This window comes from Schistosoma haematobium, chromosome 1 (genome assembly GCF_000699445.3).
Source record: "Schistosoma haematobium chromosome 1, whole genome shotgun sequence".
Taxonomy (NCBI): Eukaryota; Metazoa; Platyhelminthes; class Trematoda; order Strigeidida; family Schistosomatidae; genus Schistosoma; species Schistosoma haematobium.
The window spans coordinates 69,208,833-69,234,894 of NC_067196.1; the positions used below are offsets into that span (position 1 = coordinate 69,208,833).

The 26,062-nt window shown below is 32.7% G+C and overlaps 2 protein-coding genes across 3 annotated transcripts in view; one reads left to right on the top strand and one right to left on the bottom strand.

Moving 5' to 3' along the window:
* MS3_00001977 (uncharacterized protein) overlaps positions 1 to 18,159 on the top strand; it is a gene marked incomplete at its 5' end in the record, with an annotated part of 32,468 nt that extends 14,309 nt beyond the window's left edge. For both annotated transcript variants that reach the window (XM_051209515.1, XM_035733713.2), the window contains 16 exons: positions 515 to 722; positions 1,609 to 1,712; positions 1,920 to 2,043; positions 3,423 to 3,809; positions 4,729 to 4,845; positions 5,977 to 6,068; positions 6,746 to 6,887; positions 7,495 to 7,653; positions 8,223 to 8,342; positions 8,496 to 8,599; positions 8,828 to 8,933; positions 9,456 to 9,530; positions 9,616 to 10,028; positions 10,154 to 10,622; positions 15,981 to 16,004; positions 17,071 to 18,159. In XM_051209515.1, the coding sequence (XP_051074971.1) occupies positions 515 to 722; positions 1,609 to 1,712; positions 1,920 to 2,043; positions 3,423 to 3,809; positions 4,729 to 4,845; positions 5,977 to 6,068; positions 6,746 to 6,887; positions 7,495 to 7,653; positions 8,223 to 8,342; positions 8,496 to 8,599; positions 8,828 to 8,933; positions 9,456 to 9,530; positions 9,616 to 10,028; positions 10,154 to 10,622; positions 15,981 to 16,004; positions 17,071 to 17,163 (2,737 nt within the window). In that variant the 3' untranslated portion in view covers positions 17,164 to 18,159. The remainder of the gene's footprint in view (positions 1 to 514; positions 723 to 1,608; positions 1,713 to 1,919; positions 2,044 to 3,422; positions 3,810 to 4,728; positions 4,846 to 5,976; positions 6,069 to 6,745; positions 6,888 to 7,494; positions 7,654 to 8,222; positions 8,343 to 8,495; positions 8,600 to 8,827; positions 8,934 to 9,455; positions 9,531 to 9,615; positions 10,029 to 10,153; positions 10,623 to 15,980; positions 16,005 to 17,070) is intronic.
* A 249-nt stretch (positions 18,160 to 18,408) lies between these two features.
* The window catches only part of MS3_00001978 (uncharacterized protein), a 29,008-nt gene continuing 21,354 nt past the window's right edge, over positions 18,409 to 26,062 (bottom strand). Inside the window, exon 2 of the mRNA XM_051209516.1 lies at positions 18,409 to 24,118. Coding sequence (XP_051074972.1) covers positions 21,184 to 24,093 — 2,910 coding nt within the window. The 5' untranslated portion in view covers positions 24,094 to 24,118 and the 3' untranslated portion in view covers positions 18,409 to 21,183. The remainder of the gene's footprint in view (positions 24,119 to 26,062) is intronic.

Below are 26,062 nucleotides of genomic sequence, written 5' to 3' on the forward strand. Positions count from 1 at the left end.
GATTTTCAATATCAATACTTTTTTTAAATATGCCAATTAGTTAGTTTCTTTATGATGACAATAATAGAATAGGATCTAAACTTTTTTCAATCCGGTAAATTTGCATAATAATGTAGTGAACGAGAACACAAGTGGGGGCAATCGAATGTATTTGAAAACAAAATTACAGAGCACCGTACTAAAATCTGATAACCGTACAGTAAATACTTAATTTGCAAAATATCATGTCGATATAAGTAGCACACGCCACAATACAACCGCATAACTTGTTATACTTCTTCATATCACGTTTATAATGCCACTATTTGAAACCAATTAACCGTTTTATACAGACTCTTCTCTGTGTCACAGCTCACAGTTTGTCTTAGTGAGTATAAATTCCATAATTAATGTTGAAAAGAAAGTTACAGTTAATTGTAGCATATGTTATATTCCTCAATATTATTTCTAAACCAGAAACTTTCACTTTTATTAATGTTGTATTATTGTTCCTCCTGCTTCATTATTAATGTAGCACACCTTACAGACGAACATTTATTGAAAACCAAGATTCATTATCTACATCACTTAGACATAGCATTGGTTGTTCTGACGTTGGGCGACTTAAGGATGCCAAAAAAACGAGTGATCCTGAAATTGTCGGTTTATCTGAACTTCAGCAACGTAATCGACAGTTATGTGAACAAATTGAACAGCTACAACTACAGAATAAAGAGTCTGAGGTATGTTGATTTTCACGATATTTTATATATAATCTTGTTATGGGCCGATTGTCACTTTATTTTCCATTGGTTTGTCAATCATTAACGAAATTCATATCATTGTTGACAGCGTTTGTGTCATTCACATGTTTTCACAATAATTTCCTTAAATTTTTCATGTTATTTTACTTTCAAAACGTGATTGTTTCATCTGTCCTACTTTGTTCATACTAAAACTATTTATTTGTCTAGTCGATCTTAAGAGCAGTATTTGGATTCGTCAATTATATCACTGGATACTTCTGAACGTGTGAATGTTAGTACTAGTCTTCATCACTTTTGTATATACTTGTATTCATGGTAAATTAAAAAACATAGCTTATTTATTTTCAACCTATCGTTATCCTAGGTTCTATCGTCACAGCAGAGTTATATTCTTTATTGTTTTTTGGTTTTGTTAAAAGACAAAAAGTGGCCAGTATTTGACGTTTATGTAAAATACGTTTTTTTGTATTGTCGCTCACATATTCTTACAAAATATTTAGACAAGACCTACATAACTACGTTAAACTGTTAACTAGTAGGAAAGTTTAAGCATATGGTCGTTGCGAATGTTGATCTATTTTCGTGTTATTATTTCTTTAATTCTTTAAGGTCAATTAAAATAACTCCCTATTTGTTGTAGGTTTTTTTATTAACTCATTAAATGGCGTTTAGTTAGTAAATAAAACTGTTTTACAATTTTGTTTTATTTGTCTATTAATTTGTTTTCTTTATGGTTCATGTGAGCTTAACTAACACTTAACAGTAACTTGATATATATCATTTATTTGTTGTATCTCTTCTGTTTATGTCTGTAAGGCAATCTGATTATGTAATTCACGTTGTTTATTTATGTTGTGTATAGGATTTACGTCAACGATTATTAAGTGCATTCGACAATGGTCATGTCCTGAAAGAAATTAATGAAGCTGTACGTGTTCTTTCTGATACAGTCGTTGAGAAAGAAAAGTTAGTCTTCTAATTCACTTTCATATAATTAGGGTTTTTTGTGTGAAATTTTTTTTACCGTAGTGCATTTTTATATGATATTGTATAATTATTATTGTTTCTAAGATTTTGGTTAGCTTTTCTGTTATTCCAGTTTTCAAGTTCTTCCCTGACGATAGTTACTAATCTTACCCATAATATATGTCGTTCCTTTTTTGTTCGTAATAGGTCTACTGTTGGTCATTTGAATTCTAGAATAAAACACCTTCAGGAAGAAAATTTTCGTTTGACTGCTTCAGTACAAAGTTGTCAACAGGCACAAGCTATAGTAGATCAATTGCAACACGCTGTGGTATGCATTTTTGCTCTTTTTAGTATTATGATCTTAGTATAATCTTTTGTTGTAAGATGATGTATGTCATTTATTGTTGCTTGAGTATTTCTTAGAAATCATGAATTCAAACCCTAAACAGAAATGATTGGTGGCTAGCAGTGGAATCCAGGATTCGCGTTTCGTCCTATTTGTGACTCGTCGGCTGATGTTCATTCCAAGACTCGAACTAATCTACGCAATCGATCAATTTCTTTTGACATATATGCATCTTGTGCATATTGCCTAGATATTGACGTTTGAGTCCCGAAATAAGCATCAATTCTGGAATCCAGGCATATCTAGTTGACGAGTATCAGATAAAACGCAACACTCACCCTGGATTCCACTGCTAATGACCAGCCATCTCTGGTCATAGTGTTTGTAAATTAATGGCAATATCAAGGCACATATTCCGAAATGAGATTGGTTAATTTCACTCCTAAACATCAGTAAGAAGATTCAAACGACCGATACAAGTCGACTTCTAAGCTGAGAAGAATCTTTACTCCATTGGTTAGTGCTATTGACGTACAGAATTTCTAGTGTTAAATTCCATTTCCAAATCATTAAGTATGATATTTTAATTTATCACTTCGGGTGTAATTCTTTACTACTAAAAAAGAAGTTACTTAATACTCCATCGTATTTATGCTCGATAATTTTATAGGGGTTGTAGACGGACCAACATTTTGTATAAAGAAATCTTATTTTATCATTTTCTCACGGGTCAAATCTAGAGATTTTCCAGTGTACGTTTTACTAACTTTTTAAGTAATAAAAAGTTACAAGTAAATTATGCGAAATAGTAAATTAGTTTTATATTTCAACTGTGTTTAGGAGAAATTTTATCTAGTCCTATGTTTACGTGGGTCTTTATTTTGTAAACTCAAGTTATTTGTTGGTTAATTTCAGAAGCTTAGTTGTATCGATGTACTTGATTCTCCAAGCCTTTTCTCAAATAAATTCCTAGTAGTTTAATATACTTGAATTCAATGTCTTTTGTTGTGGTGATGAAAAATAGATCTACTTACTATAGTAATTTGTTATTCTGGATACATAAATATGTTCCTTTAAAACATAATATTTTAGTGGAGTTTCGTTCTCTGAGGTAGTTGGTTTAATCGTGTAGTTTTCATTATTCTTCTTAGTAGCATCAGCATAAAGTCCAGGTGGAAGTACGTTATTCAAATTTCTGGAGATATGATGGACAACTTGTTCTCTCCACCATCTTGACAATGCATTTTTAAGTTGTAGATCCATAAATGTTGTTTTTATTATTTTATCGCTATTTCTTTCACATTGTAAGAAACTTATCATAATTCAGTACTCTGTGATTTTATTCTACTTTTAAATCTCAGTCTCGTCTTTCAAATTTGCCAAGTAATTTTACAGAAGCGGATTTACTTGATCTGCTAACTGCACTATGTCCACCTACAGTTTACACAACACCTGAAATGCTCGCTGATGTTTCACTGTCAACTATACGTACATCTAATTCATCAGATAATCTTATTGGCTATGAATTAATTCATCGTCTTATCAATTTCGCTCTCAAACAATTTAAACATGCTTCTAATCGTGCAAGACAATCATGTTATGCATTAGAATCGACTAATGCTGAGCTGAAAAAGGCTTTAGATGAATCAAAGCAACAAGTTAATCAATTGGTGGAAACTATTGATGGATTAATTGCAGATCAACGTCGTTATCGTGAGACTGAGAGCAATCTTAATTGGGAAATTAAAGTTAGTTTTTTCTCTGTTATTTAACTTGTAATCATTCAGAAATATCTGTTTAACGACAAACGGGGTTATACATGTTTCTTAATGAACGTAATATCAAACATAGATCGTGTACTTGTTAACAGTTTGATGTATCATTTGTGAGTATTCTTTCGTCCGTCAATTGATATAGTCATCCAAAGAAAATATTGATTTTCTCTTTTGTGCAAGTGTTAATATCACATTCTCTGTCTGTGATATTTAAGTCTTGTTTATTGATAATGTGGTCGAAAACCTAATTTTATGCAGAAAGATAGTTTGTTAGTTAGATTTTCGCATAATTGATTTTATTATACCCAATAATTATCTCTTTATATTATCTACGAGTTTATATGATACATGTAATTATGTCTAGAGTCATTTCAGTTCTGAATTAATACAGATATTGACCCAGATTGTCAAGATATCAAGTGGAATATACTTAGTGTTTTTTATGTTAAATTGTTTGTATTAATTAATAATAAATACTCATTATAGGGGGCAAATAGTTATGTTAATTGTATTGAGACGATTTATTTTCTGTATATATGTAATTTATCCCATTGATCATAATGTGCTTTATTTCCTGTTTCGGAAGTATGTTGGTATTTGGCTTATTCGTCTATTCATAAAACCATGTCTGTACCACGTTGAAAAACCGTCCCACGTAAAGAGTTCTGGGTAACCTTTGTATATTGATGTGGCTTATAAGCCTAGTACACTGAACATGTCTGGGTATAGTTGTGTTTCATATCGTCTTCATATTTCCTATATCAGTGTCGTCTAATTGAGTATCAGAAAATTAGCAGTTGTTGTATGATGCAAGGCTTACTTTTGTAGATGTGTTCAACTAATGTAAGAGTTCCTATAGCTAACCGTTTTATTTTAATATTCATTTCTGCAGGAATTGAAACAAAAGCTTGAAGATTCGAAGGATTATCAACGTGATTTACACCAGAAGTTCTTGCAATTTGAAGACAAATACTTCTCAGCACGAGAGAGGTTAAAAGAAGAAGAAAAGGTTTGCCATCGTTAATAAACTAATTTTATGCAAATCACTTTTATCCCAGTTTCTTGAAGAGGGGAACTAGAACTTATCAGCCAAAAGTTATGTAACTTGTAGCTGTAGAAAATTAATTTTACGTACACGCGACCATGACAGTCTAACTTTCTTGCACAACAGCAATTGCTAACGAATAACCTAGATAACGTTGTTGTCTGTAATGAGCGTTTTCGTCTCACGATATAATCGATACTACGATTGACTAATGTTTTCGAGTCCTAGTCAGTGAAAGACTTAAAACCATAGCCTTTGTATTTACTGTCGTTTTTGTAACAGAAACGCAGACTTGTCATTGTCTTCAATCTCTACTACGTAGTGAACTTTCGTATAATTGTACCAATGTGGTCCACTAGCTTTGAATGATTATGCTTAAAATCGATTTTAAAAATCTTATAGCCAAAGTATGCAGACAACTCCGTTTGATTGAGTTAACTTGAAAACTTGTATTATTTACAGTATTTTGTTTTTCTTTTATCCGAGTCTCTAAATATTTTTTTCGTCACCCTGAGTAAAATTATTGATAGGAATAAGTTGAAAAAAACTAGGAATATCCAAACTACGACGTTTCGTCAATTCAGAAGATAACTGACTCGTGGACTAAACCTTTTTGACAGACTCAGACCATTAGATTGGAGTCCACAGTCATCGTAACCAGTGGTTAGAGACATTAGGTGGTATGACTTATAATCAATCGATGCGGCACAGATTCTTTTACTCTTTGTTTTCCGTTATATCTTGAGTTTCAAAATTATCTTATACTTTGCATCCCTTAAATTCGTTATTTCTTGCTGAATCATTTTGTTCATCCCCAATCTTTTCTGTTACTACTTCTATCACTTACATTTGTCTTGATAATTTCATCTCACTATACTTATAGTTTAGTATGAAAACTTGAAGCGATACTCATAAGTACTGGGTCCTACGCTGCTTATGACTAACTGGCTGGCTATGATGTTTGACTTATTACCATTATGTCAATTATTTGAATCCTTATCAAGTTATATTTGTTACTTTAAGGAATTAGAGTCAAAATACGTATTCCATACATTCTATTGACTTTATTTTACTAATTCACTTTTTGTCTTATAGAAAAACAAAGAGATTACAGAGAAACTTGAACAATTGACACTTAACTCAGTGCAAAAACAACAGAATAATTCATCTGAATTGCAAACACAATCGTAAGCTCTTCTGTAATTTTAAATCTACTTTTAGTTTTTAAAATATATCTTTTTATTATCAAAATTATCTCGGAACCAAATGATTTGTACATCAATGATATATTCACGTATGAACTCGGTAGTATACTTGTTTACCTGTAGTATATTTTGTGTTGTTTATATGCTTCATTGTAAATTTTAACAGTACCTCATAATAATTTAAACAGTAGGGAATTTTAAGTTAGCTATGTCCCCCAAGAATACAATGATTGTTGGTTAACTACTTTCAGTGGTATGATACTAAACCACTCTCTTCAGTAAACACCTAGGTTATTTCAAAATCTGTTGATGTGATGTATTTTTATTCTTCTTTGTTTTGATCCGATACTTTATTGTTAATGGCCATTGTGTTTAAAATCGCTATCAAGATGAGAGAGATATTGTCAAAATCATTTTAGCCATATTTACATTATCTGTTTTGCTTTTCTTTTTGTAATGCCTCACCGGTACATTGCAAAATTGATAAATGATTTCCGTTAAACAACAATTCATCTTGTTAATCGATATCAAGTTTTAGTAGACTATGAAAAGACGAGTAATAACTTTTTGATTACTGTCGTTAAACATATATGATTGAAGTTTTGCTATTTCATAATTACTGATACAGTTGATGATGGTTTTTCTTATTTATATATTAGTGGTCAACTTAGTTTATTGGTTGAACGTAATAAGGAAGTGGAACGAGAACTTGCAGCTTTAAGAAATGCCTTGCAAGAAGCAACACAACAAAGTGGGTCCGAATTAAGTGAATTGAGAAAGCAGTTGGATAATGTAAGAACAGTAAGTACTCTTCGATTACGTCCTTTTTATCGTTTGATGCGTAGTTAGTTCGTGATATTTTTTAAATTGATTATGATCATGTGTATACACTATTGTGGATGGGGAAAAATGCTATTGAATCAGCTCTAGAAGCCATGAAATGAATCCAAGTTGACAATAAGATGTATAATAAATTCATTCAGATTGACTTAAAGTTGGTAAAATGACTTGGTATATGCTAATTTTTGTTCAAATTCGTCCATTTATTGTTCTCGTGATGCTCCATAAATTAAAATTAAATATAAATCATAATAATGAACAATATATTGTCACACTTTACTATGTGTGGGTACATTTGTGACCTTAAGACCAAAGATCAAAGCTTTTGAAATCATTGAGCAAAATATTTCAAAAAATGTTATAATCAATGTTACATATGATGTTGTTACTTTTTTCCCATTATAACCTAAATGTTTTTATCTGTTCACTTGTACTGTTATTTTTGTAACTTAATCATATTCTTTTAATCGTACTAAATGTTTGTTATTTGTATTTTGTAATTTCATCAATTTCACATATTTCTCCAACAATTTGTAGTTATCTACTATTGTTTTCTTTTGTTTTCAAGGAGAAAGAGCATTTATTCACTGATAAGCAATCTGAACGTCGTCAACTAGAAGAACGAGCAGATAAAGCGGAAACGCAATTAAAAAGTCTACGAGATCAAATTACAGTTATGCTTACTGAACGTGGTCGTTTAGTTTCACTTTCAGCAATCGACTCTCAGGTTAGTTAAACTAAATTAATTTATGCGGTATAACCTTTTTTACATACAACATTCATTGTATGGCTTTTCACTGTTATTTTAAATGGGATCCTCGGTATTAACTTCAAATAGAAGTCGATTTATCTAGGTCTTTCCACAAGTACGACGTCGTTCTGTTCTGATTACCTTGTTCATAGGATGTTTATTACTTTTATATGCGTTCTTAGATGTCTTTGTCTGTAGGATTGATATTTACCTAAAAGTCTCCCCAGTTGATATAGATTATTATGACTGATGACATATATGATTTAACTAATAATCTACTTTCGTAGATGACGTTTTTACCTTTTCTTATATTCTGCGTCATGTAACTAATACAATATATTCTGTAATGGAGATTGAATTGATTTTGTTTGTTATTTTCAAAAAATTCTAAGACTGTAATCCTAATTTTTAAGGATTTTCATACATGAAAAAAAATTCGTTTTCAAATTTGTGTATCATTTTAATGTGGTTGATAGAGTGGGGTTTTCTTAAAGTCATTCTCCTGTTTGCTTATTATTTTATTCTTTTCCCTTAAATCATTTTAGCGCTTATCAGATATGCAACTACAATTAAATGACGCAATAATGAAAAAAGAATCTGCTGAAATTTCTCTTCGTGAAGCAACACTTCGACTGGAAAGATTAAATACTACACATAATCAAACGGTATAGTTTCTGTCACTGTTTAAATATTTTCTTTTGAAACTGTTTCTAGTCTAGTGTACATTTTATTGCATTGTAATTACTTCAAGTTATAATATGGATGATTTTAATAGCCTAATTTTATCTTTTTACCTTTGTTTTTTACCTGCGAAACAGCTTATTCTTGATCAAATGAGAAATGAATTTGAATCAACAAGGTCCCAGTTGAGAACTGCTCAAACTGAACTTATTCAATATAAACAAAATGAGGAATTGTTACGGTAAATGTCTTCTTTATATATTTTTGTGTTGGGAAATGTTTTAAACATTCTTTTTGTATGTTTGCATGAATTATATTTCCCAAGTAATTTTACCTGTGATTTATTTTTTCTCGTGTATTCTTGCTACTGATATTCTATTTTAGTAAATAATCAAATAATATATGATTATTGACAAGTGTTTCATGTATTCTATTCACTGTAACTTCATTATTTGTTGTCTATTTTCAGCGAACGCGTAGCTAACTATGAACGTGAGATTTCTGACCTGAAGCAAGAAGTGACGCTTCTGCGAACACGACATGATCAATTACAGGCTTCTATTGCTCTAGGTCATGTGAGTCCTGTTGATAACTCTTGTATTCAGATCACCTGTTTATTTTCGTATAACACCATGTCTTTTCATCGGTGTATCAATGATTTATTCTAAGAGTTGTAAGCTGAGTATCAGGTTTTTCTGTTGTTTTAGTGCTGAATTTTCATTGATTAAGCATCACACTTTGATTGTATTGATGATTTAATCATCACAAAATTAGTCTTGTGAACTGTTTTATATACTGTATTTAGTTTACAAGTTGTACACTAAAAAGTCAGAAAATTCAAACTAAAATTAACATCCAATTTTTCATACATCGACGAATATTTTAAGACAATATCACTTATGTTTGCAAATATCAACCACTTCTCATTTCACATCTGTACAAACTTGAATAGATAGTAATGACTTCTAAAGGAGGTCCTTATGATTTTGAAATACAACTTATTTCTATGAAGTATATATTAGATTTTCAATAGTTTAACTTCATATTCTGTACATCTTTGTTAATTACTTCCGTATATCGTTTTTCATACTGTACAGACTGCTGAAAATTCATCTGAAGTGCATAATCAATTAGTTACTCTCACTGATGAGAAACAAACACTCCAAGACGAGGTAGGTTTATTTCTACTTTCAGTGTTCAGTTTTTGTTTGATCGAGACAAACTGTCAAATTAAATTTCGTTAATCTTATATTTCAGATAGATCAACTGCGGACTCAAGTTGAACGACTTCGTCTCAATAATACACAACTTCTCAGTCAACGTGATACTGCTCGTCAAGACGCTCGAGAGTCAGAAATGGCAACAGTGAGAGCTAAAGAACTAGGCGAAGCAACGCAACAAGCACTTGAGCGTGAAGTTCATCGTCTTTCTACTATTACAGAACAACAAGGGAAGTTGATCAATCACATGCGTGGTCTTCTACCCCCGGAATTCAATAACACTCATCGTAATTGCTCTGCCGATGGTAGTTCAGATTATCAAAATTCTGAAGGTGGTAAACGACGGGCTAGTAAATTTATAAGTTCTAAAAGTCGTCGACCAGGTGCTCCTTTGATTTCAGCAGCATCTGCTTTTTTCAATAAACATCGTAAACGTGAAGTAAAGACTGAGTAAGCTTGACTTATATTTTTCATTAAAGCTTCTTTTCATTTTTATAAAATAAGTTTCGTTTGTGTTAATCTATGCTCTGTCCGCGCTAAGACTAACTTTTTAATATTATATGTTTTAACTACAGATCTAATCCTGAGAATGTTGAATATTTATCATCTAATGAGTTTACAAGACAACCCAGTCGTATACAAAAGATGATGAGCAAAACACGTCTTAACTTCAAAAAGCACTCTACTATGCCCGTTAAAGTAGATTATTCTGTAAATGCACCTTATTATACAACATCAGCAAATGATGAGTGTTACATGGAAGATTATGATCCGCTAGGATATGATGTATATTCTGCTGATGATGCTGATTTTGATGATGGACTTCCGTTTCCCGCTCCTTCAACCTTTGCTGTTCCACATGGTCGGCCACCTAGAGCAAGTGATAATGTGTCAAATACTGGTAGTACATCTTCCGCTCCAAGTACAGCCAGTTCTGCTCCAGCTGGTCCAGTAAAATTTGTCCGTGATCATTCATGGCACAGAAATCGATCAAAGATTCATGTAGGTTGGGCAGATGGTAATGATAAACCGGAGTTAAGTAAAGTAAGTTTCTCAACTGAATAGTTTTAAATAAATTTGCTATGAAAATGATTTACATTTTGCTAGTCTTAAAGTTATTGAATTTCAAGTATAAATCTGATCACAACGTTTATTTCACCCTAAATCATTTGTACTTTTCTATTCTCTAAATTATGAATAAATATTGGTTTATTCTTGAAAAAAACCAAGTAGTTTGAAATAATCGTGAGGATTCCACTCTAATTCGCTGTATAAATTAATTCTCTAACTAAATTATAACATTCTATCCTAGTAGACATAGAATTTTGTCAATATTCTACTTCAATACAATTAATACTTTATTGTAAGTGTTTATAGTTATCGAATACTGGAGTGTAGTTTCATGTACTCTGAAATGTTTCAAGTCAGTGAGTCATTTAATCGCTCTCGATAATGTGACATGTTTTTTTCTTTTGTTAAACCGAAGAAAAGGTTTATACAAGTGCAGAATTATCATAATATATATGCCCTAATTTATATTGATAATTAAATTTATATCCGTAGGAAATGAAAAAGTAATGAGTCGTTATAATCGTCACTTTTGTAAATACAGTGTACATAAAGTTCATTTGTGTTCATCTACAGATGAAAGAGGGAGATTTGAAAGTGTTTATGTCCCTTTGGAAATAATATTTAAACATAATTACATTAAAAAGAAGAATCACACTGTTGATCATCCAACTGACAGAATCATTATTACTACGAATTTATCAAACCAACTATATTGTAGCTTTAATTAAATTCTGACCATTATGTTCAAAATGTTTTGTGAAATTACAATATATAACATTTATTCAGAGTAAGCCCCAATTCTGTTCTACCTAAAAGTCTTAAACTATAGTGGTTTTTCCCATCGTTTAATCATTATTCAACATTGACCAGTAGATTTTTAGACTGAAGGTAAACTCATATATACACTCTTCTATAGATTGTTCTCAGGGAATAAGCCGTTATATTTCATTATTTCGTGAGTACTTTATGAATTTCATTTTCGTGCTCCCAAACACCTGCCGGCGTGCCTAAAGAAAGACCTAGTGGAGAAATTGAACAGATCGATTTTGGCCCATTTAGTGCAAACTCGTCATACTTACTTACTTACGCCTGTTACTTTTCGTGAAGGAGCATAGGCCGCTCACCAGCATTCTCCACCCAACCCTGTCCTGGGCAATCCTTTCTAGCTCCGTCCAGTTGTAATTCATCCTTTTCATATCTGCTTCTATTATCCGACGCAATGTGTTCTTTGGCCTTCCTCTTTTTCGCTTCCCTTCAGGATTCCAAGTTAGGGCTTGCCTCGTGATGCAGTTTGACGATTTGCGTAATGTATGTCCTATCCATTTCCATCGTCTTTTCCTAATTTCTTCTTCAGCTGTAAGTTGGTTTGTTCTCTCCCACAGAAGGCTATTGCTGATGGTATCCGGCCAATGGATGTTGAGTATCTTGCGTAGACAGCTATTTATAAATACTTGTACTTTCTTGATGATGGTTATTGTAGTTCTCCAAGTTTCAGCTCCATACAGTAGAACTGCCTTGACGTTCGTATTGAAGATTCTCACTTTGATATTGGTTGAAAGTTGTTTTGAGTTCCATATGTTCTTCAATTGTAGGAATGCGACCCTTGCTTTGCCGATCCTCGCCTTTACGTCTGCATCTGAGCCTCCTTGTTCATCGATGATGCTTCCGAGATATGTGAAGGATTCTACATCTTCCAGAGTTTCGCCATCAGGTGTGATTGGATTGCTGTTCTCTATGTTGTATTTGAGGACCTTGGTTTTCTCCTTGTGTATGTTGAGGCCTACTGATGCAGAGACTGCTGCTACACTGGCTGTCTTTATCTGCATTTGTTCGTGTGTATGCGAAAGGAGGACTAAGTCATCTGCGAAGTCCAAATCTTCTAACTGGTTCTGAGATGTCCATTGTATGTCATGTTTTCCCTCAGATGTCGAGGTCTTCATAATCCAGTCAACCACCAGGAGAAAAAGGAAGGGAGAGAGTAAACAGCCTTGTCTGACTCCGGTCCTTACTTGGAATGCATCTGTCAGCTGTCCTCCATGCACGACCTTGCATTGTAGTCCGTCGTATGAGTTCCGGATAATGTTGACAATCTACTCAGGAACTCCGTGGTGTCAAAGAAGTTTCCATAACGTCCTCCTATCCTTACTGTCGAATGCCTTTTCATAATCAATGAAGTTGATGTACAGTGACGAGTTCCACTCAACTGATTGTTCGACGATGATCTGTGGTGTCACAATTTGGTCTGTGCACGACCGATCCTAACGGAATCCAGCCTGTTGATCTGGAAGTCGGGTGTCTACTGCATCTTTCATCCAGTTCAGAAACACTCTGTTGAAGACCTTCCCTGGTATTGACAGTAGTGTAATGTCTCTGTAGTTTCCACATTTGCTCAGATCTCCTTTCTTTGGAATCTTGATGAGGTGTCCTTCTTTCCAGTCCATCGTCACTTGTTCCTCCTCCCAAATCTTTTTGAATAGAAGGTGAAGCATATTTGTAGTTACTTCAATGTCTGAGTTCAGTGCTTCAGTTGGTATGTTGTCGGATCCTGCTGCTTTCCCGTTCTTGATTTGTCTGATGGTCATTCTGATTTCTTCCTTCGTTGGTGGATTGACATCTTTAGGGAGATATGTGTGCTGCTTCGATGTTCGGTGGATTCATTGGAGACGGCCTATTCAGGAGTTCCTCGAAGTACTCTACCCATCTGTTCCGCTGTTGTTGAATTTCAGTGATTGGCTTGCCTTCTTTGTCCTTGACCGAGCTCTCTGGTTTACTGTATTTCCCTGCTAGTTTCTTCGTTGTATCGTAAAGCTGTTTCATATTTCCTTCTGTTGCAGCTTTTTACTCCGTCGTTGCTAGTTCTTCCACGTATTTCTTCTTGTCGGCTCTAATGCTCTTCTTCACTTGCTTGTTTGCTTCTGTGTATTCAGCTTGTGCTCGGACTTTCTCTGCTCGTGTTCGGCTGTTGTTAATTGCTGCCTTCTTGTTCCTCCTTTCTTTGATCTTGTTCAGAGTTTCTACAGAGATCCACTCCTTATGATGGTGTTTCTTTAGGCCCAGAACCTCTTGACACGTTGAAGTTAATGCTTCTTTGATGCCTTACCAGTTGTCCTCCATAGTGGTTTCTTCTTCCTTCAGTAGATCCTGTAAGGCTTGGGACCTGTTGTTGAGAGCTATCTTGAATTCGTTGATTTTGTTAGTATCTCTAAGGAAGGCTGTATTGAACCTTTGTAGTTCTGTTTGTCCAGTTGTCCAGTTCTTCTTTAGCTCCAGTTTTAAATTGGCCACAACTAGGTGGTGATCTGAAGCTATGTCAGTTCCTCTCCTGGTTCTCACATCTTCCATTGTTTTTCGGAACTTTTTATTGATGCAAATATGATCTATCTAGTTCTCTGTGGTGTGGTTCGATGAGATTCATGTAGCTTTGTGTATACGTTTGTGTGGAAATATTGTGCCCCCTATGACCGATTTGTTGAATGCCCATAGATGTGCGAATCTTCCCTCATTTTCGTTTCTCTCACCCAGTCCATGTCGTCCCATAATATCTTCATATCCGGTGTTGTCCATTCCGACTTTGGCATTTAGGTCTCCGATTAGAATGGTGAGGTCCTTTCTTGGGCACTTCTCTATGATTGATTGCAGCCTTTCATAGAATTAATCTTTAATGTCGTCGTTGCTATCATTGGTGGGTGCATAACACTGGATAATATTCATTGTGATTCCCTCCTTCTGTGTTTTGAATGATGCTTTGATGATTCTGGATCCGTGAGATTCCCATCCTACAAGTGCATTTCTTGCTACTTTGGACAGCATTAGAGCGACTCCCTGAGTGTGCGGAGCATTTTCCTCTTTGTGACCGGAGTATAGTAGCATCTCTCCCGTATTTAGCCTTTGTTGTCCAGCTTGTGTCCAATGGGTTTCGCTGATTCCCAGTACTGTCAAGTTGTATCTCCTCATTTCCGTTGCTATTTGACTGGTCTTCCCGGTCTCCCACATTGTTCGGATGTTCCATGTACCTATAAAAATTGTTGCTCTGGTTGTTAGAAGGTGCATCGGCCTCGTGGCTTCTGTAGGAACTCGACTTTCAACATGAGGCGTCATAGTCCTTCTAAATGAAGACCTTCTAACTTTCAGGGCAGAGTTTAAATGGTTTGAATTATTTTTTCTGGTTAGCGATTTTTTAGCGAGTTAGTTTTCTACAGAATGGGGACGCTAACCCCATGCCCAACCCTCCTCCTTTACCCGGGCTTGGGACCGGCAGTAACTCTAGAAGAGCTACAGGCGGAGTTAAACTCGTCATAGTGCCAATATAAGTCAGTCTCTTTCGATCATTTTTGGGGTCAGTAATTTTTGCCAAAGCCTGTCAGACTCAAAATCCTTCAATCGGCAAAAGCAGTAGCTTTCCAGATTAAGAAACTGGACCTATATGTATATATCTTCAACCGCTTTTTATACCTTGGCCAACCTCAGTATTTTTAATTATTGAATGACTTAATTTAACTAGTGTACTTACAACCTTTCTTAGTCAAATATAATTGTATCTGTCATCTGTGTATTATTATTATCGCTACTATTATTGGTTTGGCGTCATTACTAATCTTCCAATTGCATGATTTATTTTCTTAGTATTCATCCCACTTTATTATTTCTTACTGATTTCATTTAAAATCTTAACACAATATAGTCTTGCACGAAATATTTGATGTAATTAGTAATTATCTTTTTATTTTTCTCACTCTATCTCACCCATATTTATTCTGATCATGATTCTCACAATTTCATTTAACGTATAAGCTGATTCAAGTTAACATTCCATATGAGTCATACCAACATTAACAATTTTATTCTATTTTGTTTAATAATCCTAAATTCACATGCTGTGACCTTAAATGATGAACCTGGCCAATTTTTGGGATTATTAGTTTGGATATATAATTGTCGTTCTGAATTTTCTGCTTATTTCTTATTATAATATTAAAGATTCCCATTGTGAAAATTAGAACAACACATATAAGCGAACAATTGTTTTCAATTAGATCGTCATCAGGCTTCTTATTATCTCCACTGTTTTTTTTTATCACGTTATTGTACAGTTAATTATGAATAAACCCCTTGAAGTTTTCTTTTAGTGTGATCTTTAGATTATTTTGATTTTAAAATCAGAATAACATAAGCATGTATTATTGGCACGCCGTGGTTTATCACGCGGTCGAATTTCTTGTCAATATATAGTTATATATATATATATATATATATATATATAAATTCTTGCAAATCTCTGATTTCATTTAATGCTACAAACTGTTCTGATTTTATTCTATTTTATGTACATAGGTGCCATCAGCTTTGAAGCATCGTGTAAGTTTTCAGTTTTTTCTTGAAAAACTAATTTACGTAAAAATTCTTCATGAAATAATTGTATAGGCTGTTATATTTATTACATAGTAAGCTAATCATGATTATCGTCAATCTGAGCATTTGGAAAAATATACTTACTTTTTTAAAAGTGGATGGTAACATATTAAATGTTATTATCTTTACAATATCTTATTGAACTTTTTTTTCTCAGACCATTATTATAAAATTATCATTGTAGTGAACTATATTATTGAAACAAAATTTTAATGAATGAGTGTATTCAATCTTTTGTCTCATGTTAAAAGATATTTGTCCATACTTAGGTATTACGTATACTCAACCATCGCCTACCTTGACATTCAATGATGACTGATGTATGAGTAAACTAGGAGTTGTCAAGCCAAGATATGCTGTCAGTCCATGAAACCATGGACTGTTAGTTTGAGCCATACTGGAAAGCTTAGACTATCTTGTATGGGTTTGTGAAATAACCGTGTTTAATGGTTGGGGAGACGTTAACTTTTGTGGTTGAAAGTCAGTTCCACTAGTGTAAATGAGTTTGTTCTCCATTGTCTTGAGTTTTAGCATTATTTCATACCTTTTCATTCTTCAATTTCATCTTCTTTATTTCACATCATATTCTGTAAATATACATTTTTTTGTTGTTATGGACGCGAGTATTACTTTGGTGCGTTTACTTATGGGTATCGTTAATTTCATATCATTGTGATGTTGTAATGTAGTAACTTGAACGAACGCAGATCTGCCCCAGGTCCTACGTAGATAATCACATGGCAATATATTGCTGCCATATACTTATATACCTGCTTCGGTTTAGGCACCCGAGCAGTATCACAGCCCTCACACATATCAAATGAGATCTGTGTGGCGCATATGTATTTGGTGCCTCCGTGTACCAATATCTATGTGCTAAAATAAATAAATATATTTATATAACTTCCTAAATAACAGTTTATTTCGTTTAATTGAATTGTCATAGAATATGACTTAATATTGTGTAGTTTTCTTTTGACTTTCATTTATCTTATAAATAATTATTTTCCAGGGTCAACCGAAAATACTGAAACAATTGAGTAAAGTTCTAGGTCGTGGCAAACAATCTTCTACGCACCTTGATCCTAATCGACTTGATGATTGACTATTTCCTCACTAACAGTGTGTTTATGTTTGTGTTTATTTGTGCCCAATATTTGTACTCCACATTAATCGGTTAAACTTTTAATATCATATCTCTTGGTCATATTATCCATGCATACATATATGCATTAATCTATACACGGCAACTTTATTTATGCACGGATTTATCTTTTGTTTTCCGTGGTTTATTTTTTTAATCAGATATGAGAGTGATTTTTTCAATATAAATATATGTATATATTTGCATACATATACAGTTTGTTTGTAACTGATCCTGTAACCGTATTGTTTTTATTAGTATATAATTTCTTTTAATGTTTTCGCGCTTTTTCCTCGAAAATTAAGAAGTGAATGTTTTTCATGGGGGAGGGGTCAGTCAGTCAGTAACAACGTAGGATTCGTATGTACGTAAATCAGTTCGAGTTGCCATACCTTACCTTACAGCTATACATATAGTTTCCTCATCGAATCACCATTTAACATTGTAGGTGCTCTATTCTGAGAATAATCATTATAGACCATTTTGTCCAACAATCTAATAATATATATAATGTTTTGATTGAAAGTTATGTAATTCAACTGGGTTTCGTCACAAATTATGTGAGCATTAAGTTAATGGCAATTCCGGATTATATACTTGAGTAATTTAACAACAGAATAAGGGTTACAAAACTGATTCTGCTTTTCACCTTTTTCCAGATTTTGAATTCATTCACAGGATTCAATTAATGTTCACCTGTATATTGTTTAGTTGTCACTAGTAACTATAATATAGCAACCGTATTACCTTAATGTAAATATAAGTTATAGATTGAATTTACAATTGTGTTCTTACTAAATATTTTACTTTATTTTTAAATCTGCATTCGTCATTTCAATTGAAGTCAATTATGCTTCAAGGAAATATATCAGATTACTAAGCAAACGTGGTTGATGAGATAGTTTATAAATGTGCGCAAAGGCGGTCAGAAGTGCAATAGTTCGAAGTTATTTTAGGGGATCTTGGAGTTTAATCTTAGGAAATGATGCTCAAACAACTTAAGTTGCTTAGATAACAGAATAACTATGCTTGTTTTCTAACACTAAGCACACAGAGGCTTGCCGAAATCTTGTGGAGGTATTTTCCACATTTATGCAAGATTTCGATGACTAGACCGTACTTTAACTTTCTAATTGCTTCATTTTCTTTTGACATTGAGGTTACTTAATTACGCTTGTCAATCCTCGTGGAGCATAGGCCGTCAATCTGGTATCTTCAACCTACTCCATCCTGGGCTCTCCTTTCCACTTGTCTAGTGCTGTTCGTTCTATTAATGTCTTCCCTTGAGGATTCCGTGTTAGGGATTACCCAGCGATGCAGTTCTGTAAAGTGTGACCTATCCACCTCGGTTGTCTGTTCCAGATTTCCTATCCAGCTGGGAGGTGGTTTTTTCGCTGCCATAGTAGGTTATTGTTGGTAGTCTCTGGCAATTAGATCTAGAGTATCTTTCATAGAAATCTGTTCAATACCAGCACCTTTTTGATGTTATTTATAGTATTTTCCCAAATTTCAGATCTGTACAAAAAACTGCTTTAGGTTTCTTGTCGAAAATTCTGACTTTGATCTCGAGTGACGGTTCTTTGAGTTCTAGATATTCCTCACTAGTAAGAATACTTCCCTTGCTTTGCCAATCCGTGCCTCCACATCTGTATCGGACTCTCCTTGTTTATCAGTGATGCTCATATGTATATAAATTTCCACCTCTTCCAGAGCTTCATCAAATGTGATTTGGTTGGTGCCGGTTGTGTTGTATCTTAGGATCTCACTTTTTTCTTTGTTAGTGTTGAAGCCTACTACTGCTACACTGGCTGTCTGCTCCTGTATTGGTTGCTGTGTATGTATAGAAGTGGCAAGGCTTCTGCGAGATCTAAATCGTCTAGCTGAATCCATGCTGTCCATTGTATTCCGTGCTTCCCCTGATTTGGGGAGGCCTTCATAATCCAGTTAACCACTAGAAGGAGAGAGGACAAAAGTAGCTTTATCTGACAACTGTTATCTCGTGAAATGCATCTGTTTACTGCTTTCTTTACACTATGCAGTGTAGTCTGTCTCAGGATTTCTATATGATTGTGAAAATCTCAGGCGCATCATAGTATCGGAGAGGATTCTCCTATCTTCTCTCTCAAATGCTTTCTCATATTCAAGAAAGTTGTTGTATGGTGACAAGTTCGATTCTGTTGATTGTTCAATAACGATCCGTAGTGTTGCGATTTGGTTAGCACACAATCGGATCTTACGCAAGTCAACTTGTTGGTCTCGAAGTTGGGAGTCCATTGGATCGTTCTTTGGTTCAGTAATGCCGACGAGGACTTTTCCTGATATGAATAGTAGTATGATGCCTCTGTATTTCTCACACCTACTATGATTTATTTTCTTCGATATCTTGACAAGTTATCTCTCCTTTCAATCTGCCGGTATTTGTCCTTCGTTAAAATATAATGAATTAATTTCATTCTGTAAGTGTTTCCGTAACCGTTCTTTAGGTGGTTAAAGTTTGTCGGTTGAAAACCCTGGTCTGAACAAGCATGATATTGATTCCTATTCCATGATTAATCAACACGACCATTTCAGTTCTAAAAAAAGGCCAGTCACTGCCTGAATAGCTCAGTGGTAATGCCTTGAGTTTTGAAGCTGTGTGGTAAGGATTTCTTACCCATCGAGAAACATCAGGTGAACCTTGCTGATGAGTGATAAGTAATACGACACCTGGGTCTGGAGTTTCATGTCGAGTGCCTTTAACCACCTAACACAACAGCCCACACTGTATCGAGTCACTTAGACTAGTGGTCACATTGTAATTGAATCCGTAATATTCAATCAACACTAAGGTCTAGATAAACATGACTTAAGTCACCACTCAGTGATTAGTCAGTTTTCCGTAAATGTGCTACTTAAAATGATTAACAAGATATAAATCTTTTTAACAAAACACTAACCTTTTAGGGTATATTCTAACAGACACTTCATGCTAGTATCATGTAAACAGGTATAAATTACATTTCTTTTTCTCCCAAAAAATCGTCAATTTAAAATGACATTAATATCAAAGATATCAGTCTAAAATAGTCACTTCTCTATTGATGTTTTCTTCATTACGAACTACTAAATAACCTGTTTCATAAAGCGGAATTATTGAGCGTAAAACATATGAATTAGATATGACAATACTGAATATCGATACAATCAGTTGGTTTTTGTGGTGGTAATAACATAAATAGCATTTAGGAATGATAGAAGTAACCGTTAATAAAATATAAAAGACAAATTACAAACTCATTAAATGAAAGCAAAAAAGTAACTTTATAAAAAAACATGTTTGTGTATGGAAAAGACAAGAAGTAGAAACAAAAGAGATCCACTTTTAATATAACATACTCTGTCAAATTTTTCATCATCCAAATTCATTTCTCTGTTTTCTATTATGGAATGTTGAATAAGGTCTACGTTATCGTTCAAACCGACCTTGCACGCATGTATATATAAAAATGAATTATTTGTTATCCAATGAAACACAATATAAAAAGAGCTTTATCATAAAAAAAGATTGGAAGAATTAATTAATCACAGGAACTAACATGATTGAGATTTATTGTTTATTATTCATTTCATTTATTCCATTTCACTTCTTTGTGTAATTGGTTAAACATTTGGAAAAGTGGAACTGCACAATAGCATATATCCCTTTATATAAGTACTAAATAAATACATAATAATGCTGAATGGTATTTCAAAGGTAACTGACAGATTTCAATGTTATTCACAACATTAAATGTTTATCATAAATGCAATTTTAGTAGGAAAAAAAGAAACTACCGATGTTTTTGAGAAATTAGTAAACTGTAATAACACAGAGACCGGTGCATTATCAGATGCATGTTGTGCAAGTAAATACACACAAAAATGGAAATTTCGATGAAATAGTTTTCAAGTCTTTTTTTACACTTATTGACTGTTTGTTTTTAATTCATTAATCAATTGTAGTTAACTAATTTCATTACAATCGGTCATACTGTAATATTGTTCTTCAATATCTTCGTCATTATTACTATTATTGATATCATTGTCTCCGTTCATTTCAATATCTGGTGTTTCTAATGTAGCCTCTTCAATTTTCATGGACTCTTCATTCATTAAATCAAAATCGTCTTTGTAAATACTATTCTTATTGCATAGGTCAGAAGCAGTACTGTTTTTAATACTACTACTACTACCCGTAGTTATAGTAGTAGCGGTAATCGCAGCAGCAGTAGTAGTAATATTTGTAGTAACATCTGAACCTAAATTAGATGTTGATTCTTTATTCTCCGGTTGATTATGATGTAATAATGGTGATTGTGATTGTTTTCCAGCTTGTAATCTATCCAAATAATCTAAACACTCTGATGATGTTAAATGAACAGTAATATTCATTTTAGGATCATGTGTTGGATGTGTTACTTCAATATGTCTAACTAAATGATCTTTACGATAATATTCTTTTTTACATAGATTACATGTAAATGGTTTAAAACCAACATGTTTCAATGAATGTCGTTGTAGATTAGATCTTTGTGTAAAATGTGCTGAACAAATTGTACAACGAAATGAATTATGCGCTTCAATTGTATGCCGATTTAATTCAGCTAATGATGAAAAATTACGACGACATTGATTACAAATAAAACGACGACTAAGAACTAATCTTCGACCAAATAAAAAATTACTATTAGCAGTTGTAGTATTAGTATTAGTAGTAGTTGTTGTGGTGTTAGATTGTTGATTTTGTTGCACTGATAATTTCATATTTTCATTTTTATGATTTTTTGTTGAATTTAGTTTTGAAAATTTATCTGTTGAATGATTATTTAATGAATATAATGGACTAGAACTATTCGATAATATGCTTGCACTTGAAGATGATTTAATATGAGTTTTCTCTATTGTTATTAGTTCATTATCATTCATTGTTCCATTATCCAAAGAAATATGATTATTATTAATATGGGTATTTACTATTGTTGGTATAGTTAGATTATTTACTATATTGAAATTTGTAGAATTTGTATTATTATTATTAGTATTATGATTTGTAGAATTATGAGTTGATATTGTTGTAAGGAGGTTACTATTAAATAGTTGGGATAATGTTGAGAGTGTTTTAAGTGAAATATTATTATTATTATTAGACGAAGCATTGAGAGTTAACTGGTTGATTAATGATGCAATTGGTTGATTTAAATGTTTTATACCTGGCATTATACCTACAGTTTCAATTAAACCTGTTTGCTTATCTTTGACATTGAATAATGTAGCAGTGGTATTTGTCGATCCTAAACTTATTGATGTAATATTCGATGGTGATGATGATAATGATGGTGTTGGTTGAGTCAGTAATGCTTGTGAAAGTGTAGATGTTGATGTTGTTCCGAGAAATGATGTAGATGGTAGGAAAGCATTAAATTGGTCAGTATTACTATTGTTGTTACTGGTACTACTATTACTAGTAATATTTGTATGGAGTGAAAATGGATTTATTAATGGGAATCCTATAACAGATGCTGTATTTAAAAGCGACTGGGTGTTAACTGCATTGTTTGTTAATGAACCTGCGATTGTATTTAAAACTGCTGTCGAAGTTGATTCTGTTGTCGTTGTTTCTGTTTGTTTTGGTATTATACTACTCAAATGTGTTGTAAGTAAATTATTGGTTTGTTGAATATTTTGTTGCAATTGTGTTGGATATAATTGATTGAATAGCAAATTGGCATTTGTCGACATACCTGTATAATTATAAGTGATAGGACTTGATTTCGTTGCACTTATTGTTGTCATTGAAGTAGGAATAGTGGCAGGAAGTAATGACAATGAACTTGGGTTTAAAACATTTTGATATGCTAATGTATTTGTACTTTGTTGGTTTGGCTGTATTTGTTGAGACTGTTGTTGTTGCTGTAATAATGGAAGTAATGCTAATATAGACGTATCAAATAATGGAATTTGATTAATCGAATTAGTTGCAGATGTTGTAGCTACAACTGTATCCAAAGCTTTTGTCGAATTCATATTGGACTGTACAAGGCTAGATGATAACAAACTCGATGGTATACAACATGGGGATTTTGTTTCACTAATTACACCGTCAATAATTGCTTGTGACGTATAATCTTGTTTTATTGGTTTTGTATTCAAAGAATCTATATGATAGTCCATGGAATCAGATGTTTCATTATGTAGAGACAAGTCTAATGCATCAGCTTCATTTGAAGTACTTTGTTGGCTAGTTGAATGTTCAAGAGATATTGCACTCAAGATAGGTTTTCTTTCATTGAGTAGCATTTCATGAATTCCACTCTTACTTTCTGGTTTATCTAAACAATTTTGAAAACTATTATTGTTGGTTTCATTACGCTTTCCCCCTCGACACAGTGTTTCATCAATAACAACACACTCACTTTCTTGATCATCAATTGTGTAGCTCATCAGTAGACGTAAACTTAAACTTTCATCATGTGGAATCATATCAGCGAGCGTCGCTAAGAGACGCATTTTCAACCCATTTGCTTCAAGATTCTCTTGATTGTTTATAAGTGTATAACCCTGTAAAAAATCAGCACTATTGTAGTTCGTTTTATGATAAGATTCATCCTTTGACAAGCATTCTACCGAAGCTTCCGTCTCACTATCTTTTAAAATTGATCTGTTACAGTTATAGCTACTGATATTTTTGTTAGTAGTAAGTTTCTTAGAGCTAGCAACTGACGACAAAGTGTTTGTGTAAGAATTTAATAAATCGGTTTTAATCATATCGTGACCAGATGACCCATCGGTATAATCAGTTCCAGTCAACTCTTTTGTTGGTGTTGATGTTTTTGGCATAATTGATCCCATGAAATTATTAATATTCATTAGCATCGCAGTTTTCTTTATTTATATGAAACTAAAAAAATAATTTTTTTTAAAAACATTATTGTTTTGTGACAAAACAAAAGAAACTCATAATTACGATTAATTATAGAAGGAAAACATTCTATTGAATTTATATTTCTATGGTTTTGAAGAGTTTGTGATATAGATAGTTGTTTTGAATTCAAAGGTGATGACCTGACAAAGTTTACCACAGGTAATAGTTAACTGAATATGAGGGTTTTTGATTGCTTCAGTAAACATTGATAGATTTCGTTATTATTATTATTATTCAAATCCAGTTACTTGTCATCATTTTCATAGTTTATATCACAAACTAACCCTATTGCTTTTATCAAAATTGAATAATGATTAAGTAATTATCTAAATAAGAACAACTAAGAATAATTGGAAATTGGACAAAGTTGGTTGTAGGATTAGACAATAAATAAGATAAATACCTTAAAAGATGTTTATGACAGTAATAAAAACAGCAAAGTATCAATTGAATTAGACAATGCAATTAAAATATGCCTACCGCATACAAACTTTATATATTCTACAGTAACACAATAAAGTTGTTCAATGTTTAATTGTGAAGTGTATTATTTCTTTTTTATGAGTTTACCGTCACCCTTCAAGTGACATTTCTAAACAGTCAATAAATGTCAAGATTAACGTATTATAGGTCATTTTAACATATCGTTAAAGTTAGTCAACAAGATTAGAAAGGAATATTATAAGGAAAACAGAACGAAAAATACTGATCAGAACAATAAATGATAATTAGGAACAAGCTGCATGTCACTATGGGACACTGTTTTTAACTGCAAGTTCGAATTAATCAATATTTCTGCTATATACAGTTAATTTCTTTGCAATAGCATGTTTATTAAACTTTCGCATATTTCTTTATACATGGTGACTGATATCGAAATCATTGTTAAATTTTATTGACGATATTTGGACTACATATTTTTAAAACTGAGAGGGGATCCAACGGTGTTAATGTCGAATTTCCATAAAAAAACCCTGAACCTTATTGCAAGATATTTAAATATAATATTATCAAGTTTTTAGAAATTAAAAAATACTAGGTAAGTGGTCGTCCATGAAAAATTGTTACACCTATCAATCAAAAGAATTTTAGGTGAAGTTCATTATTGTCCGGTGAATGTCAGTTTGTTAATAAGAATCTATATCCAAACTATAGAGATCTCTATCATCAACTGAGTAATTCAAGTAGTAGATGTTCAATAAGTGGTTAATAAATACTTAGAAAATGACATCTCATTCAAACAAATAAATCCATTTTCCAGTACATAACATTAATTCAGTAATTCAAAGTAAAAAAAACAACACATGAATTGTACCTATTGTGAAGCCACGATTCATGTTATCCAGTGATGGTATTCATCAAGAATTATTGAAAATGTCTCATAATCCATACTTTTAGGCATGTAAGCATTTGGATTGTTAATAAGCAAGAGAGGTAGGCAAAATCTGCGAAAATTCAGTTATATATATATATATATATATATATATATATATATATCGTTAGACAATCAGTTTAATCTTCTGTATTACGATCGAATACATCATATAAACAAAATATCATGAAATTGGTGACAGCTGTTTTGTATTTATTTAATCTTCGTTAATCTTACTTATTACATAAACTTTACAGATAGTCATTGTATCATTTTCATTATACACTTTACTACTGAAATATCATATATAAGATAATAATAATAATAGTGATGGTTTTATTTTTATGAACTAGATTTAGACATTTATTTTAAGATATTAGTTGGAAAAAAATTATATTTGTTGTTATATTCGTCAATCAACACTTCAAAGTGAAAAAGGATTAAACAACTTTGAACATTGGACATTGGAAATAAATATATATATATATATATATATATATATATATATATATATATATATATATATTCATTTGTTACATTTATGTAGA